We start from the raw sequence: 18,417 nt of genomic DNA, 5'->3' as shown, positions 1-18,417 counted from the left end.
TAAAACCAAGGTCACTTATGTTGTTGCCATGGCAACATCTGCTGTATTCTAAACATGTTTCTATTGTTGAAGGGCTTTGTTGCGCGTTTGGCACCGCCACAAACGGAAAGTTTTGGAATGTCATACATTTGCTGTCTTTCTCTTTGCTGAATTGGTGGTGCATTTCCGTTGCCACCCCCTATTTGTGTGCCAAGAGACAACCAGTGGCTTTTGTGCATGGAAATAGCTTTACTGAAGCTTATTACATATTGTCGAAATTATAACAAGTTTGAGGACTGGTGCTCATCATATCTACATCAGGTAGGTAAGCAAAAATAAAGCCTATGTTCGGTTTCTAGTAAAAGCATGTGATGATGTGTAACTGGGCTTGAATTCTTTGTCAACATATGCCCGGTTTCGGGCATGAAATCAGAAAGGATACATAAAAATATGTGAACGCCAGTAATGCCGCGATTTTTTTGTGGGGGGGGGGGAGGCAGTGCAGGGACTGGGGCGCTTATTGAGGTCGGCGGACGAATATCTGCCGCTCCCCGGAGATGCCCCAGTAAACATGCCGACGTCGGCCCGACGTCGGCAACTCGGCATCGGCATGCCGACGTCGGTCCAACCTCGGCACGACATCTGCTGGACGTCGGATATGCCCGCATGTTCCGACGTCCAGCCGAGGACCAGCCGACGTCGGGCCGACGTCGGACCGAGATCAATTGCTGAGGTCCAGCCGACGTGTCGGGCCGACGTCGGACCGACATCGGCCGCTGTTTTGACCGTTAAAATGATATAAAATACATGTTTCGTGTTTTATAAAGAGCTTCTGTATTCAAAATATCCTCAGGAAACTCAAATCTTCCTCCACGCCGCAACCCCCTGATCCGGACTGGACGGGAAACTTTATCCCATTTGGGATTGCCCGTAAGCCGAGCTCGCCCGTAGCCGGGTGCGGTAAGTGCTTGGGGGCTGCTCGTCCTATCCTTTGGTCAGGCTCAGCCCCGGCAACTCACCAGGGCCGGGCCCAGTTCATATAGAAAGGCCAGTTGGCAAGTGTCACTTTGCCAAAGTGCCACTTATCAAAGGGACACTTTGGGAAACGTTGGTGCAGGTGTGTAAGAGTGGCTATATGAATCCATTGTGGGGTCGCTCTTTCCAATAAGTGTCACGTAACAGCAATGGGACCAGGGACTCTATATGAACTGGACCCAGGGTGCTCGCCAAGAAGACCAATGTCTCCATCCTATCATCCTTCCGGCTCTGAAATGGTCTTGTCAGACCGAAAGGGCATAACCCAACAAAACAAACTAGATTCGCCACTTGGCTGCGTGGTGTAGTGGTTAGCGCACTAACCTAGCGTTCAATTGACACGGGGTTCGAATCCCATCGCCGGGTGATGCTTTTGACGTGTTACTGTTGTCCCAGTAAACATGCCGACGTCGGCAACTGGGGGGCTCGAATCCCGCCGCCGGTTGATATTTTTGGCGCGTTGTCCCAATAAACATGCCGACGTCGGCCCCGTCGGTCCAACGACAAACGATCTCATCAACCTCGGCAAACGACCTCGGCCCGACGTCGGCTCGACGTCGGCTGGACTTCGGCTGTACCTACGTCGGAACATGCGGGCATATCCGACGTCCAGCCGATGTCGGGCCGAGGTTGAACCGACGTTGGGCCGACGTCGGGCCGAGGCTCGGCCCGACGTCGGGCCGACGTCGGCATGTTTACTGGGGCGAAGTTGACCCGGACCCTCGCTAGTGCACGCCGCACGGGTTAAACGGAAAGTAGACCGGGGCTACTCGTAATTCATCCGGCATCGGTGCCCCCGTATCAGTATATCCATATACCAACACAGGGCCCGGCCCAGGGGCGTGGACGTCGCCGACATCTGATCTTACTTTCCCACTAGCAATTTGACCTCCCGCGGTCATGCGCTGACCTAAGGTCATTTGCGGGCTATGTCGAAAATATACGTGCACAGCGGTTCTCGAGTATAAAGATCGGCCGAAGTCCAAATCAAAGCATATCATTGGGTAGCCCGTGAGGCGTAGTAACTTTTCCTCCAAACTGCTTCTCACTATGTGACCCTGTTTGACCTGGGCAGGTCAAAAGATGCGATTCTCCGACACCTCCTAAGTCGCAGCCCAGATTCAGCCCAGATCCGGGACACCAGATCGAGCTGAAAATCGCACACAATGTGGGCCGTGACATGCCCAATTTACAGTCCGAGTCCTTCGGTGGCACTCCCAGCCGTTTGACCTACAGAGGTCGGCAAGGGTGCGTATTATTTAGGCCAGGGTTCATAATGTCCAGGGCATGATGTGTCCAGTGCTCGAAATGGCCAGTGCCTTGAATTGGCCAGTGTTCATATTGTCCAGGGATTACATGGTCCAAATGTGGCCAACTGGCTGCAGATAGGGTAAATTCAAAGAGGCCAGGGTTCATAATGTCCAGGGCACGATGTGTCCAGTGCTCGAAATGGCCAGGGTTCATAATGTCCAGGGCACGATGTGTCCAGTGTTCGAAATGGCCAGGGTTCATAATGTCCAGGGCACGATATGTCCAGTGTTCAAAATGGTCAGTGCCTTGAATGGGCCAGAGTTCATAGTGTCCAGGGATTACATAGTCCACCCAACCCAACCAAACCGAACCTAAAATAACCTAACCTAACCTAACCTAACCTAACCTAAGGTAATGATGTTTGCCTACCGGGGATAAGGAAATAATTTCTCGCATGAATAGATTGCAAGCAATAGTAAATCAAATATTTTTAGGTTAAGTGGTTATGCATCAGGCTTCAGGCCTTCGGCCTGAAGCCAGATACATAACCACTTAACCTAAAAATATTTGATTTACTATTGCCTGTAATCTCTCCTAAGGCATTGCCTTCGGCACTGCACTGCTTCGCATTGAGCTGGTTCCGTGTTTTTTACATAATGACGTCACTTTCAGTGACTATGTAATCCCTGGACACTATGAACTCTGGCCCATTCAAGGCACTGGCCATTTTGAACACTGGTGACTGGACACATCGTGCCCTGGACATTATGAACTCTGGCCATTTTGAACACTGGACACATCGTGCCCTGGACATTATGAACCCTGGCCATTTCGAACACTGGACACATCGTGCCCTGGACATTATGAACCCTGGCCTCTTTGAATATACCCTATCTGCAGCCAGTTGGCCGCATTTGGACCATGCAATCCCTGGACATTATGAACTCTGGCCCATTTAAGGCACTGGCCATTTCGACACTGGGCATCACGTACCCTGGACATTATGAACCCTGGCCAGAATGAATGCTCCCCGGTCGGCAAAGGTCACGTGGCCCAAATTTGCACAGCAGTTTATGGCCCTTCCAAGTGGAACTAGAGCACTAAAAACGGCACCAAACGACTTGCAGGCATCTTATCTTACCTTCCTTCCAGCAATTTGACCTCCCGCGGTCATGCGTTGACCTAAGATCATTTGCGGGCTATGTCGAAAATACACGTGCACAGCGGTTCTCGAGTATAAGGATTGACCGAATTCCAAATCAAAGCATACCATCGGGTAGCCCGTGAGACGTAGTAACTTTTCCTCGAAAACAATTCTCGCTATGTGACCCCGTTTGACATGGGCAGATCAAAAGGTACGATTCTCCGACACCCCCTAGGTCGCCGCCCGGATTCAGCCCAGATTCGGGACTTTTTTTTGAAAAAGTTGACTTTTTAAGGTCAAATTATAGCTCATTCGACACATCCCGACAAGAGAAACGCGATACTGCCGAGATAAATGGCTTACATTTTTTGAGTCTCAAGCTATTAAAGAAAACATTGTTCGTAAAAAAGGTTCTAATTTTAGCCATATTGTAGGGCTAAGCCGTTGGTCTTAACGCGCGCATGACTGGGGTATTTTCCATAACGCGAGTGACTGGGGGGGGGGGGCTCTCCAGAGCCCCCCCCCTCCTATCTCCGAAACTACTGGGCTGATCGTCAAAATTCAAACGGCATCTGGTAGCCCTGTAAAAACTGTCGAGTAAAACCTATTTTCATTGACCTCGAGGTCACCGATGACGTCACAGGTCAGGTCAAAGTAAAAATTATCGACATTTTTGCTAGTTCACAATTTAGGCTCTGACCACCGGACGGCCGGTCCGATCAGGCTCATTTTTGGTTTACGCACTCCTTGACGGATGCCTTAGATACCCTGAGGGTACCGAACTTTTGCTTCGAATTTTTAAGGTCAAGGCCAGGTCATCCTAGGTCACGAAAATTATATATCATGTATCGGTCACGTGACGCATGTTTTATGGTCCATTTTACTCGTAGATTTCGAAAATAGTGTCGTCTGTGTCATTTGAGGTCATTGTCAGCATAATTTACCGGAGGTCAGGTCACTTTCAGGTCAGAAAAGGTCAAATTTTGAAAATGAAATTTTTCAACAAAAAAGGTGCCTATCAGATGTAGTTTGAGCTAAGGAACACGATGGTGCCATTAATATTGCTGTACGACGTCAAAAACGTACTGAAAAATGGATTTGAAAAAAACATAAAATTGTAAAATTTTGACAATAATGCGAATAACTCGGCTATTTTTTAAGATATTGGGCTAAAACTTGCAAATGTAGTTCATCAGTGTGTGTTCAATCACATATATTCCGGTTTTTGCGAAAATTCAAAAACTTTTTGAAAAAAATAAAAAAATGTAATTGTAAAATCATATTTTTCAAAATTTTCAAAATATCGAAAATTCGAGATAGCAGTTTGATAGCTACGTGTGTTTGTAGTCCACTCATGCAAAGAAAATGGATCTAGCTTTAAAACTGAGCTCTTGAGAGCGTTTGCCGTAATTCAGTATTTTGCATGAAAATCGGCCGACATGTCGTCACTCTGACGTCATTTCCGGTCAAACTTTGGTAGCTAAAAAGTTGTAATTTTAACACAAGGTGTCAAATTGATGCCTTTGAAGGTACCGCAAGTTTCGTGTTAATCTATCAAACGGTTTAGAAGATATTGCTGAAAAACGGGAAGGGGGGCTCTGTAGAGCCCCCCCCCCCCCCCAGTCATGCGCGGGTTAAGCATATCTGAGGGCTTATTTCAGAAAGACCGTTAAAAGAGCTATCGAATGCGCTTTTCCGCGCCGATGTAGCTCCATTGGTCCCCGAGGTAAGGGCCGGTGTTTCGAGAAATGTTGAAATGTGCAACATCTACCCTTTTATCATAACTTTGATACTCTTTCGAATGCCGCTTACCGCGTGTCGCCATGTGACCCAGGAGCCCACGTAGACGGGCGGCATGAAAAGCCCCTCCACAACACTGCATGGAAAACTCAGATCACCAGTTCGGCGCGGAGTAAAATTGGGTATCATCGGCTATCTCTTGTTATGGGCATTGGGCAACGCTCGTTTTTTCGGGATTGGGGAAACGGCAAGGGGGGCCAAACGGCAAGGAGGTCCTACGACTCCCCCCCCCCATACGCTGGACGCTGTAAAACGGCGGCAACACGGGCGAGGGTTAATCACCGTTCCGTCATTTCCATCCTCAGGACAATAAATTAGTTCTCCAGGCCTCAACCCCTTGATCCGGGCTGGACGGGCAACTTAAGCCCATGCGGGAACGCCCGATAAGAGCACGGCCGTATAGCCGGGTGCGGTGAGTGCTTGGGGGGCTGGTCGGCCTGTTTTTTGACGGGCTCAGCCCCGACGACTCACTAGGGTGGGGGTGCTCGCTCAGACCAATGTCTCCCCCTAATTCCTATCATCCTTCCGGCTGTGAAATGGTCTCGTCAGATCGAAAGGGCCTCACGCGACCAAACGAAACAAACGGGTTAACCCTCGCACGTATAGGGGGTCGAACGGCTCCCCTCGGTTTTTCGCGAATAGCGCGCAAAAAGCGGCCGATCGCGACGAAACTTTCATTACACTCGAGTTAATTCATTTTACACCTACCCTGAAACCCTGACCAAAGGGCACAGACCTCAGTATATAGAGGTCTATGCCCTGACCCAAATGACCTTTGACCTGTGACCTATTTATCGAGACCATGTTTGGCCGAAAACGCGATTTAGTGTATGTCGGCTCACATTATCCGCGCGTTTGCAGTCTTTTACAGTGGTCCAATGCATTATGGTGGTTGTCAAGGTCACGTGAAGGTCAGGTCAGGTCACTGACCTTTGATGACCATGGCTCACTATTTCGAGTTTTACATGTTTCTAGGCTAGTATTTTTTTAGCTGATTTCGAATTTAGCAACTACTTGAACATTTACGAAGTAGTTTTGGTGTCTTCGTAACATGTTACGAAGTTCTCAGTGGTGGCTGACACCTACTATGAATACCCGGTAGGACGCCTACTGGTTGCCCTGACCCGATCTGACCTGACCTGACCTAAATGCATGAAGATATCATCTGTGATCAAAACTAACATGAAATTTGTGATCAGCTCCCCGAAAAAAAAAAACACAGCAGCCTCACTTCACGAAGTTCTTACAGGTCCCGATTTTCCCGACTTTTGGGTCAGCGACCTGACCTGGAAGGTCAACCAATGACCTAAGACCTTGCAGTTGGTCATCATCGGCTTCCTCTCGTACGGGCAACGCCCTCGTGTTTTTTTTTTTTTTGGGGGGGGGGGGAGTTCTAGCTCGATCAGGGCGATGTTTAGTATTTTCGTGAGCATTCCATTGCGCGTAACTGGATAATTTTCCAAAAGAAATAACTTAGTACAATATGATAAGCGTTGCTCTTACACCCTATCTTCCACGTCTTTTCCAACCTCATTTCTCGCAGATGTGACAATTCGCTCTGCCATCGGTGGTCTTCAAGCACGAAGACCGGCTGCGTTCTGGGACATCAGGCGCTTACTTCTGTTACTAACTGCCCCGGACAAAAGATGGACCCTGAGTCAGGCGACCCCGACACAGCGTGTGGCGAGGACCCGCTGATGATTGACGAGGGTCTGCCGGCGGCGACTGCGCTGAGCCCTCCCGAGCCGGCTCAGTACATCCTGCCCGACGTACCGCCGGCGGAGGCGGAGGGCGGCGAGCTCGGCACAGAGCCGGTCGCCGAGAAACAGTACCACGACCTGAAGCCGCCGGTGAGCGCGCGGACGGCACCGGACGCGCCCTCGCTGCTCGCCGTGAAACAGGAGTGCCTGGGCCTGCCGCTGGGCGCGCCGCCGGAGCCGGAGCGCGCCGCCAGCCGCGGCAGCGCCGGCACGCGCCGCAGCCGCCGGCTGGCCGTCGAGACGATGCCGTTCAAGAAGCGGAAGCGGATCGTGGCGCCGGACCTGGACCAGCAGGATGAGTACCTGCTGCCGGAGCACGTGCAGAACCAGGTGGAGCAGGCGGCGCCGCCGACCTGCGGACGCCGGCTGCGGCCCAAGCGCGCTGCCCAGCTGGCTGCCTCGGTCGAGGTGGACCACGAGTCGCCGGAGCGGCCTGTCAGCGCCAGCCCCAAGGCTGAAATCAGACAGGAGACGCCGGCTGAGGTCGCCCCGGCCGCCGGTGGTGGAGAGACGGAACGGGGCGACGCGCCGCCACCGCGCAGAAAGCGGGGCCGGCCGCGCAAGTCGCAGGCGCCGCAGCGGTGCGCGCCTCCGGTGGAGGATGACGTGACGGCCGCCGGTGACGGGGACCCGGTGGCGCGTCAGCCGCCGGCGCCCCCCGAGGTGCGGCCGGAGAAGCCGCCCGCGCTGCCCAGACGCGGCCGCAAGAGCGCAGTCCCGGCGCGCCGCTGCCGGCAGCCCGGCCGTCCGCCGGCCGCTACGCCCACCACGACCGGGTCGCCGGCTCCGGCCACCGCCGACTCTCGGGCCGACGATCCGCCGCGGGAGGAGTGTGCCCGGCCGGCCAGCCCTCCGACGGTGGAGCTGAGCCGGGTGACCTGCTCAGGCCTGTCGGTGAGCCGGCCGCTGACGCTCACTGACGAGCTGCGACTGCTGGAGGTGCCCGGCCGGCGCCGCCAGCGGCCCTGTCCGTTCTGCGGCTCGCTGACCGGCTGCCCGCCGCCGGACGTGGCCGGCGAGCACAGCCACGCGCCGGAGACGCCGCTGACGCCGCGCCGCCGGCTGCGCGTGGTAGTGGACGGCACGGCGCCCAGTGACGGGCTTGGCCAGCTGCGGCCGATCCTACTCGGCGACCAGGACGCCGCGCGGGTGAGTGCGACCTTCAGAGAGGTGGGACAAGGGGCTAGGGCCTAGGATAGCAGTTTTTAGGCAGCGGCTGATACGGAGGAAGGGCACTGCGGTCATCATATCAGGCTCGATGACATGGAATGGGTGCACGCGTATCGGTTTGATTTAAATATTTTTGGAAACTGGAGGTTACATTCTAAGCCGCGGGTACTCGCGAAGTTACCTAGGACTTTTCCCTTCCATTGCTCGCCCGCCCTAGCCTGCCCGGGTCGTTGTACCGTACTCGCTCCTCAGGCAGCCTGTATCACCCCACTGATGCTGTGCCTCGGTGGGCTCCTCAGGTGGCCGTAGACATAGCGTGCCGCCGCCGCGGCCGGCGCCGTACCACCTCCGGTAGCCAGGGCTCCTCGGGCACCCAGGACCTCGAGTGCCGCACCTGCGGCAAGGTGATGCTCTCACTGTCCAGGCTCAAGAAACACCAGCTCGTCCACACGGGTAGGTTCTCGGCGCATTGGAGCAATCGGGCTATGTCGCTTTGCGGGATACAGGTAACATTAACAGGGTAACATTAACGGGTAACAGGTAACATGTAACAGGGCTGATTACAGTGTTTATTGCATGCCCGGTATTCACAGGAACGGAAGTTTGGGATGCTGACAGACGTTAAAGTGCTGTATAATTTTGCATGTTTTCTGTCGTGGCCTCGATACTCCTGCAAGTTCCCCCATTCCTGTCCTGCAGACGAGCGTCCCTTCCACTGCGACAAGTGTCCCAAGTCCTTCAAATCGATCCACGTGCTGAACGCCCATCAGCTGACGCACATCAACTACCGACCGTTTCGGTGCGAGCTCTGCAGACAGACGTTCGCGTGAGTGTCGCGCTAGAGCCGGCTCAGGCTCTACGCGAAACGCGCCAGGCCGTCTGCACCATGATTGCTTTACGATTGAGTACCGTTTTTTTTTTTCATTGCCTTACATTCGTTGTTATATTTTTCATAATTTATCTGCCGTCTGCTTCAATGTCCTTGTTCAGACGCAACTGCCGTCGTGATGTTTCTTCTTTTTTTGCATCGAAGTGCCGTAAAATAAATTATATAAACGTTAAAGTTTGATGCAATGAATTATCGTTTATTATAAACGGCTAGGCCCGCCCATTGATTCGCTCAGTATTCAATTACTCCATCGTTAGCTTCCAAACGAGAATGGTCTCTGATCTCGCTCCCTCGTTCTGTCCTCACTGGTGATGCAGTAAGAAGTGGACGCTGCGGGGTCACATGACCACCCATGACCGGTGCGACGGCGCCGACGGACTCAAATGCAGCACGTGCGGCTGCGAGTTCCTCGACCGCTCCACCTACGACAGCCACATCAAAATACACACGTGAGTTGAGAGTTCAGTTTAGGGATGGATTGGAACGGGATCCCGCTTCCAGTCCGGTACGTTTGGCGACCACAGCGTGTGACTGTTCGCTAGTTAGCTGCATGGATGCTGTATTTTATTTTATTCTTGCGTTGTTAGCAGGGGCGGATCCAAGGGGGGGGTCACATGGGTCATGGCCCCCCCCTTGAGGCCCGGGGGCCCAAAGACCTGCCAGGGGCACCACCGGCCTATCAGGGGTATCACAGTCCTGACAGGGGCACCACAGGACCACCAGGGGCACCACAGGCCTAGCAGGGACACCACGGGCCTGGTGCCCCTGGGCCCTGACAGGACTGTAACGCCCCTGACAAGCCTGAAGTGTCCCCGGCAGGGACGTGGTGCCCCTGACAGGCCTGAGGCGCCCCTGCAAGGCCGGTGGTGCCCCTGGCAGGCCTGTGGTGTCCATGGTAGGCCTGTGGTGCCCTTGCTAGGCCTCTGGTGCCCCTGACAGGCTTGTAATGCCCCTGGAAGGACTGTGGTGCCCCTGGGCCCTGACAAGCCTGAGGTGCCCGGCCATGACAGGCCAGTGGTGCCTTGCTGGGCCTGTGGTGCCCCTGGCAGGCCTGTGGTGCCCCTGGCAGGCCTCTGGTGCCCCTGACAGGTTTGCGGTGCCCTTGGAAGGACTGTGGTGTCCCTGGGCCCTGACAACCCTGAGGTGCCCCTGACAGGCCCGTGGTGCCCTTGTTAGGCCTGTGGTGCCCCTGGCAGGCCTCTGGTGCCCTTGCTAGGCCGCTGGTACCCCTGCGCCCTAAGAGGACTGGTGCCCCTGAAAAGTCTGAAGTGCCCCTCGGCAGGCCCGTGGTGCCCCTGACAGGCCCAAGGTGCCCCTGAAAAGTCTGAAGTGCCCCTCGGCAGGCCCGTGGTACCCCTGACAGGCCCAAGGTGCCTCTGCAAGGCCGGTGGTGCCCCTGGCAGACCTCTGGTGCCCCTGGCAGGTCTGTGGTGCCCCTGGCAGGTCTGTGGCGCCCCTGGCAGACCTGTGTTGACTGGTGCCCCTGCTAGGTCGCTGGTGCCCCTCACAGACCTGTGGTGCCCCTGGGCCTTGACAAGCCTGAGATGCCTGGCTATGACAGGCTCGTGGTGCCCCTGATAGACCAGTGGTGCCCTTGCTAGGCCTGTAGTGCCCCTGGCAGGCCTCTGGTGCCCCTGCTACCCCTGCGCCCGGCCGAGGACTATGGTGCCCCTGAAAAGCCTGAAGTGCCTCTCGACAGGCCCGTGGTGCCCCTGACAGGCCCAAGGTGCCCCTGCAAGGCCGGTGGTGCCCCTGGCAGACCTCTGGTGCCCCTGGCAGGTCTGTGGTGCCCCTGGCAGGTCTGTGGCGCCCCTGGCAGACCTGTGTTGACTGGTGCCCCTGCTAGGTCGCTGGTGCCCCTCACAGACCTGTGGTGCCCCTGGGCCTTGACAAGCCTGAGATGCCTGGCTATGACAGGCTCGTGGTGCCCCTGATAGACCAGTGGTGCCCTTGCTAGGCCTGTAGTGCCCCTGGCAGGCCTCTGGTGCCCCTGCTACCCCTGCGCCCGGCCGAGGACTATGGTGCCCCTGAAAAGCCTGAAGTGCCTCTCGACAGGCCCGTGGTGCCCCTGACAGGCCCAAGTTACCCCTGCAAGGTCGGTGGTGCTCCTGGCAGGCCTCTGGTGCCCCTGGCAGGTCTGTGGTGCCCCTGGCAGGCCTGTGTTGACTGGTGCCCCTGCTAGGCCGCTGGTGCCCCTCACAGGCCTGCGGTGCCCCTGGAAGGACTGTGGTGCCCCTGCCCCTAGGGGTGCTCATGGGCCCAACAGGCCCGTTGTGCCCCTGACAGGCCTGTCGTGTATACTTGCTAGACCTGTGGTGCCCCTGCTTCCTGGCGGGCCTGTGGCGCCCCTACAAGGCCGTAGGTGCCCCTGACAGGTTTGTGGTGTCCCTGGAAGGACTTTGGTGCCCCTGACAAGCCTGAAGTGTCAAGGACAGACCCTTTAGACGCCAGGGTCAAGTTCGTCGGACTGACAACGATTTGCTTACCTGATAACGTTCCTGGTAAGTACTCACTAATCAGCGTCCACAACATATATACACATAGCACATTCATATATACTTGCTTACAATTGGTAAATGTGGTTGTGGCAAAAGTTAAGATACTGACTAAAAATAAAAATTAAAAAGAAAAAAAAACTGAAAATGGGGGCACCACCAAAATAAAGTGGACGAAATCCGTTGAGTTTTTAATTTTGGGTATAGGTAGGGGCACCACTTCGATTCATGACCCTCCCCTTGGAGTTTTCCTGGATCCGCCCCTGGTTGTTAGTCATGATGGTAGTATGGCCTAATCGTTCCCTGTTGACGCGTATCCGGCAGCGGTGAGCGGAAGTGGGAGTGCAAGGTGTGCCACCGCGGCTTCGCCAAAAAGCTGAAGCTGCGGAAGCACATGGTGGTCCACTCGCAGGCGATGCTGCACAAGTGCCACCTCTGCGACCGCGAGTTCAGATGGTGAGACCGGACGTCGGGATGGGGCTCGCTCCTCGCTGTTAAGCCGTGTGGGTGCGCTTTTGAGTCTTATCGTGGTTTCTTGTTTCGATAAAATATGTCCAGCCTCATGCAACTAGTATAGCGACGTGCTGCTTGACTTCTGTCCGTGTCTAACTACTGTTGGTGACGCATCGGTCATTTAACCTCCACGCCTTTTATCATGTCTGCGCTAACGATGTTCAGGAAAGAAAAGCTGGTAAAACGGTATGAACTGATGCGATGTGATATGAAGACATGCTCCCTGAATCCGTCTGACCTCACCACCACCAGGAAGGAGAAGCTGGTGAAGCACGTGATGCTGCACACGGGCGAGCGGCCGTTCAAGTGCGGCGAGCCGCGGTGCACCAAGTCGTTCCGCGCCCACTCTGACCTCAACGTCCACCTGCGTAACGTGCACAAGAAACAGCCCAAGAAGCTCGACTACCCGATCGGTGAGCGACGCGGGCGGGACCGGGGAATGGGGAGATAGCCAGGGTAGCGGCGGGATGTGGAAGTGAAGTGAGTTAAGAGAAATAAGGTAAAGATTCCCTTAAGTACCATTGGAAGATTTTCTGAACGAAGCTCAAGTTGTCATGCAGTGACCCGTTTGCACAAATGATGAAACAGTTTACCTGGATTTTAAGTTTATGATGTCTGGACATAAACCTTAGGCAAAAAATATTGATAATTAGATTTCTGAAAAGTCCCCCTGAATCCTGGGAGACGGGCACGTCTTGTTTACGGACTTTCCACCGCAAATTACGTAAGCTAATTGCAAACTTTGCTAACTTCGTGGACCAACTCCAACTCACCGGTGTTTGATCTTGTTTATACCGTCTGTGACTGAAATGGAGGCGTTTCGTGTCCGCTTCTCTAAAGTCCAGTTTACCACGAGTCTTGCCTGCCATCCATCCCTGACCCTTCCCTTCCGCCGACACTGCAGTCAAGTCGGACCCAAAGCCGAACCACTGCGAGCTGCTGCTGATGCGGGTGAACGAGATGGACGGCATCCCGCCGTGCGACCTGTGCACCAAGACGTTCGCTGATAAGGACGAGTACCTGAACCACGTGATCCCGGCGCACCGCGACCAGGAGGCCTACGTGTGCCACCCCTGCAAACGGGTCAGTCGCGGGGCTACTGGGGTGTGTGGAGGCCCGGACGGGGTAGCGCTGGTCGTGTCATACTTGATTCATATTTGATGTGTTTAACTTAATTTAGTTGGCATCATTAAGGGCTTGGAAACTTGACTTTTGGCTGAGGTCGAAGTATAGCAGAGTGATGTGTGCTTGCGTCCGCTTCTAATTTTTTGATGTATGTATGTATGTATGTATGTATTTACCGAATAAGGTCGCTCCACTGGTGCAGGGCTATTCTGCGACCTTCGTCATATACAATGTAATATGAGCACACAATGAACACTTCATAAAAGACACCTAATAAGACCGATCAATACAGTGGACCTAATATGACACAAAATACACGACCGTTGTGTTCAATGGCTGGTTAGGTCATCACGGATAGATGCCTTGATGCTGCGCAGTGACATGTGATCTCTGTCCCTGGCGATCACCATTCGGTTGTACAGGTCGACAGCCCGGTACACAAATCGGCGTTTCCCGTGATTGTTGCTAGACTTGGGCAGTGTGATATGGCGAGATTGCCTCGTTTGACGGCACACATGCTCATGGTTATGTACAAACCAGGAGCGCAGTACATCGGGTTTGTCAGCGATAGTTAAAGTTAAAAGTTGATAGTTAAAGGTTGTATCGCGTGAAGTTTATTCTCCTGACTCACGAAAGCCAAGAAGGCCCGTTTATTGATGACTCGGTGACAGCTGTGACTCCCCTCTGACCTCCTCCGTCAGGTGTTCGACAACAAGCAGGTGTACGAGGATCACCAGGACGAGCGGCACCGGCGCGGCGAGATCATGTGGCGCTGCCAGCTCTGCCCAAAGATCTTCAACAAAAGGTCGCTCTTCGAGGGCCACAAGACCCTGCACGCCACCAAGTACCAGTGCAAGATCTGCTTCAGGTCGGTGTTGGTGGTAGAGTGCGCGAAAATAATGTAACTGTCGGGTAGGCATGAATAAATGACGGACAAGCTGCTGTACAGTTGATATTTTGTCGGCTTGGTGTAATCCTGCGCAGTCATTGTATCGATAGATACCGATCGATCGATAGGTGAGCCGGATATTTTGCCTTCTCCTTGTCAAACGAAGCTACCAATACCTGTCCGTAATTCCTACTTTCCTCTCTCCTCCGCGTTACATACGCGGCGGAACGGGAGGGGGGGGGGGGGCACCAGGGCACCGTGCCCCCCAGTAGCGGTGGAATACCTTCAATTAAGGGGGGTATTCCGCCTCCGAATACCTCTAATTGAAGGTGTTCCGCCGCCACTTGACTGCCGCGTTACGTTCTTTGTCCCGATGTCCGCTGTCGTACCGACCCGCCGTGGTGTCCAGTCCAGCTGTGCCGCGTCTACCTCCGATGACCCGGTCTTTTAACCCCGCCGCTCGCTCCGGCAGGTTCGCCTCGGACGAGAAGCGGCTGCAGGTCCACATCATCGGCCACCGGTACACGGACATCGACAATAGCTCGCACGCCTGCACCATCTGCTCCAGACAGTTCAAACTGAGATTCTCACTCAAAAACCACATGTTCAAGGTGCATAATATAAGGATGGTGGCCGAATAGTCGTAGTCCATGACGGGTATTGACGACTTATGGGGACCGGCAGCCACTGCTGACTTAAGCCATGCCCATGCGTTTTATGGTTGGTCCTTTTGGGCAGGTTTAGAATAATTCATTTCGTTGTCAGTTGTTGCCTTGTCGATGTTGCAATGAATACACCTTGATGATGAGTGCAGTGAGGTGATACGTCAGCTGCGATATTTACGTACGACATCCATCTACCTACGCCACAGTGCATGAAAATCCACTATCCCGTTATGTTCGATACGAGTTGATACCTGTCCGACCCCATTGCCCGACGTTATGTTGTCCAACCCCATCGCCCGACGTTCCCGTTCCAACCCTCTCCTCTCGATCCTCAGATGCACAGCATCGACCTGCCGTCCCTCCGCAAGCCTCCGATGCGCAAGTTCGAGTGCAGCATCTGTCACGCGCGGTTCGTGCGCCCGACGCCGGCGTACAACCACATGGTGCGTGTGCACAATATTCGGCCGGAGCCGGAGGTGCAGGATCTGTTCGACCTGACCAACCTGTCCGTGGACCATCCGGAGGCGGCCGCCGGACCGGCACCGGCACCAGAGGTGGGTGGGGAGACGGCGGGCTGCCGGGCGCGCGGGGAGGGGTGGTTTGGAAGAATGGTGGGACATGGACGTGCATTTGAATGCCAATTCGCGGTGAAATATTTCAGCTTTTGATGGGGTGGAATGTAGGGGATGAATTATCTCCAGACGTGTGACGGAACTTCACGTTCGACAACCGCAGAAAACATCGCCAGTCACTCTCTACTGACGGCAATAGAAACTTTCCGGGGCCTCAAGTTCCTGTGGTTTTCTACTTCAGAACTGGTCCGGATGGTATTTAAAAGTCACCTCTTCTCAGTTGCTCTGCAGTCGGGTTTCATAATGGCAATTATTGATGGGTCGTTCGAAATCAGTAAAAATGAATTGTTACCCACTTCTGGTAAAGATTGAATAAGCAGTAGCTATCAGGCTAATCGCTACCGCGGCTGTGGTAAACGTTTGTCTCGAACAACGTACATACATAGACCTCACAAACAATGGCAAGAACCTGGAGTCAGGTTATCTAATGATAAAATTTGCACATCGCAGGCGAAAAAGGACAGTAGTGAGAAAACTACGTGGTGTTATTACGAAAGCTTTTCGGAGGGTCGCTCGCGCATGCGGCTCCCGCGGGTCGACATGGAGCGCAATGGGCATTATGCGGCACAGCCTAGATTCAGGCGCTCGATTTCACTGCCATCTAGCGGCAGGGATGAGCATCAAGTCCGCTGGCTAGCGCGGCGCGGCGCGGCGCGGCGGTCGGATGGCACAGACTATTACGCATTCAATAACGCGCACGGCAACTTTTGACGGGGTGGCAGCTCTAATGCGACCATCGTGATGCGATTTGCAAAATACTTAACCCTCGCCGGCGGAGAGGGGGAGGCACGCACCTCTCCCCCCCCCCATGTGGTTTTTCGCGATAGCTCGAAACACGCTGGAGAAAGAGCGCTGAAATTTGGCACAGCTGACCTTTCATTCAGGCCAGATCTCGTGACAGTGACACCAATTGCATTTTCAGGTCAGGTCAGGTCAGTGACCTATGACGGCATAAGTGCACCTCTGCACGGTCCTACAAAATGTCACAACTTAATTCTTAGCGCCCTCAGTGCCACAGGAACGTTCACAAGGAGATGAAACTTACAGGGCGTAGTATTTCTGGAGCTAGTCTCACAACTTGTATATCTCGGATGTTTTACACCTAAGGTCACCTAAGGTCAGGTCGGTCACCTGGCCTCACCATTATAAGTCAACGAGGGGAAATATAGACTCTATTATTTTGGCGCCGGAAAGGATCTAAACCTTCTTCAAGCAGATGTAATCGTGATTTCATGCTTACCTTGCAAGGTCCGATGTTTCACTTTTGCATCGTTTACTTTGCGTGACCAAGACTTGTATGCGTGACCTCATTTATGTCGTCACAAAGGCTATAAGAGTTTTTCGTCATTATTCCTGATCAAATTGGGCTTGTGAGTCGAGAAATCCAGCGATGGACTCTGTAAGACCTGCCGAATCGAATGATGTGCGATATGACCTGGTTCCACCAGCTTCGTAACCTGAGTGGCTCTGACCTGACCTTGACCTGAGGTCAGCACCCTAAGGTGACCTTATCCAAATCAAAAGTACATATATCATTCGACGCGCCTGAGCATGAAGAATACGATGGTGGCAAATTAACCTCGGTTCTGATACCATATTTGGCGAAGTTATGTACCAAAAAGTGAACCATACCTTCATGGAGCTCGTGACCTGACCCATCGGGTTCCAGTCGCTGCGTCTCGTAACGGGGCACATGCTCGTTTAGGGGCAAAACGGCGAGGGAGGTAGTTAGTACCCGTCTCATTCACCGTTCCTTGATTCTATCCTCAGGATACTGAAATCCTTCTCCTCCACGCCACAACCCCCTTTCCGGGCTGGACAGGCAACTTTATCTCATGCGGGCTGCTCCCTTGGAGCGGCACCGCTGCTCCGAGGGAACACACCCCGTAGCCGGGTGCAGAGAGTGCTTGCGGGGCTGGTCGGCCTGTCCATTCGGACGGGCTCACCCCAGGCGACTCTCAAGGGTGTCTGCCCAGCCCAATGTCTCCCCCTAATTCCTATTTCCTATCATCCCCGGCTCTGAAATGGTCTTGTCAGACCGAAAGGGCCTAACCCAACAAAATGAAGTACCCGCCTCACTCCCCGGCCCCACCTCGGCCGGGACGTGTAGAGCAAACCGATAGTATATGCACACTTTGAAGTCTTATGAACAAATGTTCGATCGGACAAGCGAACCTCAGCTGAGTGCACCTGTGATGTATGTCGTGTGGATGTTGCCGTTTCAGGGGGAGAGTTTCACGGCCATGGACGCGGACGACCCGACGATGCAGCTGACGGCCCTGCAGAACAGTCTGCGGGTGAAGGTGCAGGCAATGGCCGCCCAGGGCATGTGGGACGCCTCGGAGGCCGACGGCTCCACCTACCTGGGCGGCAGCGCGGCCAGGCGCCGACAGCCGGCCCGCGCCGCCGCCGCCGGGGAGCAGGGCGCCGCGCCGGCGGCCGGCAGCAGCGGCCCGGCGCCGCGGCCGGCCGCCCAGCACCGCCCGCAGCCGCCGCTAGCGCCGCCGCCGCCCCTGCTGCAGATGCAGCCGCCGCCGCCGCCGCTGGAGCCGCGCCCGCAGCTGAAGACCCCGCCGCCGCCGGGAGATGACTCCGGCAAGACACTGATGCACCTCTCCCCGGGGAAGCGCGGCCACCTGGTGCACGTGGCCGCCTCGCCGCCGCCGCCGCCGCCGCTGAGCGGTGCGCCGGTCGGCGAGCCGCAGCGCCAGCAGATCATCGTGATCCAGCAGGAGGGTGAGGAGGAGATCGACCTGTCGCGCGTGCTGGGCAACTCGGCGCCGGCCGACGCGCAGACGCTGACCATGAACGCCGACGGCCTGCTGGTCGACGACCAGGGCAACCCGGTGTCGCTGATGGTGGAGGGCGGCGGCACGGCCACCCACCTGCTCGAGTACCTGCGCGGCTCCGAGACGCCTGTCTCGGTGGCCGCCGCCGTCCGCCCGCCGCCGGCCTGAGACGGCATCGTGGGGAGCCACTGAGAGCGAGAGACCGGAGATGAGAGGGACAGCTCAGACCGGAGTGGAGCTTGAGGGAGCAGCTCAGCCGGCTCAGGGACCGAGCTGTATGA

General features: G+C 54.9%; 1 protein-coding gene across 1 annotated transcript; it reads left to right on the top strand.

Moving 5' to 3' along the window:
- Positions 1-20: 20 nt before the first annotated feature.
- On the top strand, positions 21-18,304 carry LOC122380235 (zinc finger protein 628-like). Its single transcript, XM_043363221.1, has 13 exons — positions 21-300; positions 6,753-8,118; positions 8,439-8,592; positions 8,839-8,965; positions 9,346-9,477; positions 11,848-11,979; positions 12,289-12,449; positions 12,941-13,119; positions 13,863-14,029; positions 14,523-14,661; positions 15,051-15,269; positions 17,573-17,780; positions 17,934-18,304. Exons 2-13 carry the CDS (start codon positions 6,856-6,858, stop codon positions 18,302-18,304), a joined length of 3,252 nt encoding a protein of 1,083 aa, XP_043219156.1. The 5' UTR covers positions 21-300; positions 6,753-6,855.
- The last annotated feature ends 113 nt before the right edge of the window (positions 18,305-18,417 follow it).

The sequence above is a fragment of the Amphibalanus amphitrite genome, unplaced genomic scaffold (assembly GCF_019059575.1).
Source record: "Amphibalanus amphitrite isolate SeventyFive unplaced genomic scaffold, NRLGWU_Aamphi_draft 000093F_arrow, whole genome shotgun sequence".
Classification (NCBI taxonomy): Eukaryota; Metazoa; Arthropoda; class Thecostraca; order Balanomorpha; family Balanidae; genus Amphibalanus; species Amphibalanus amphitrite.
This window is presented reverse-complemented; position numbering and strand designations above follow the sequence as displayed.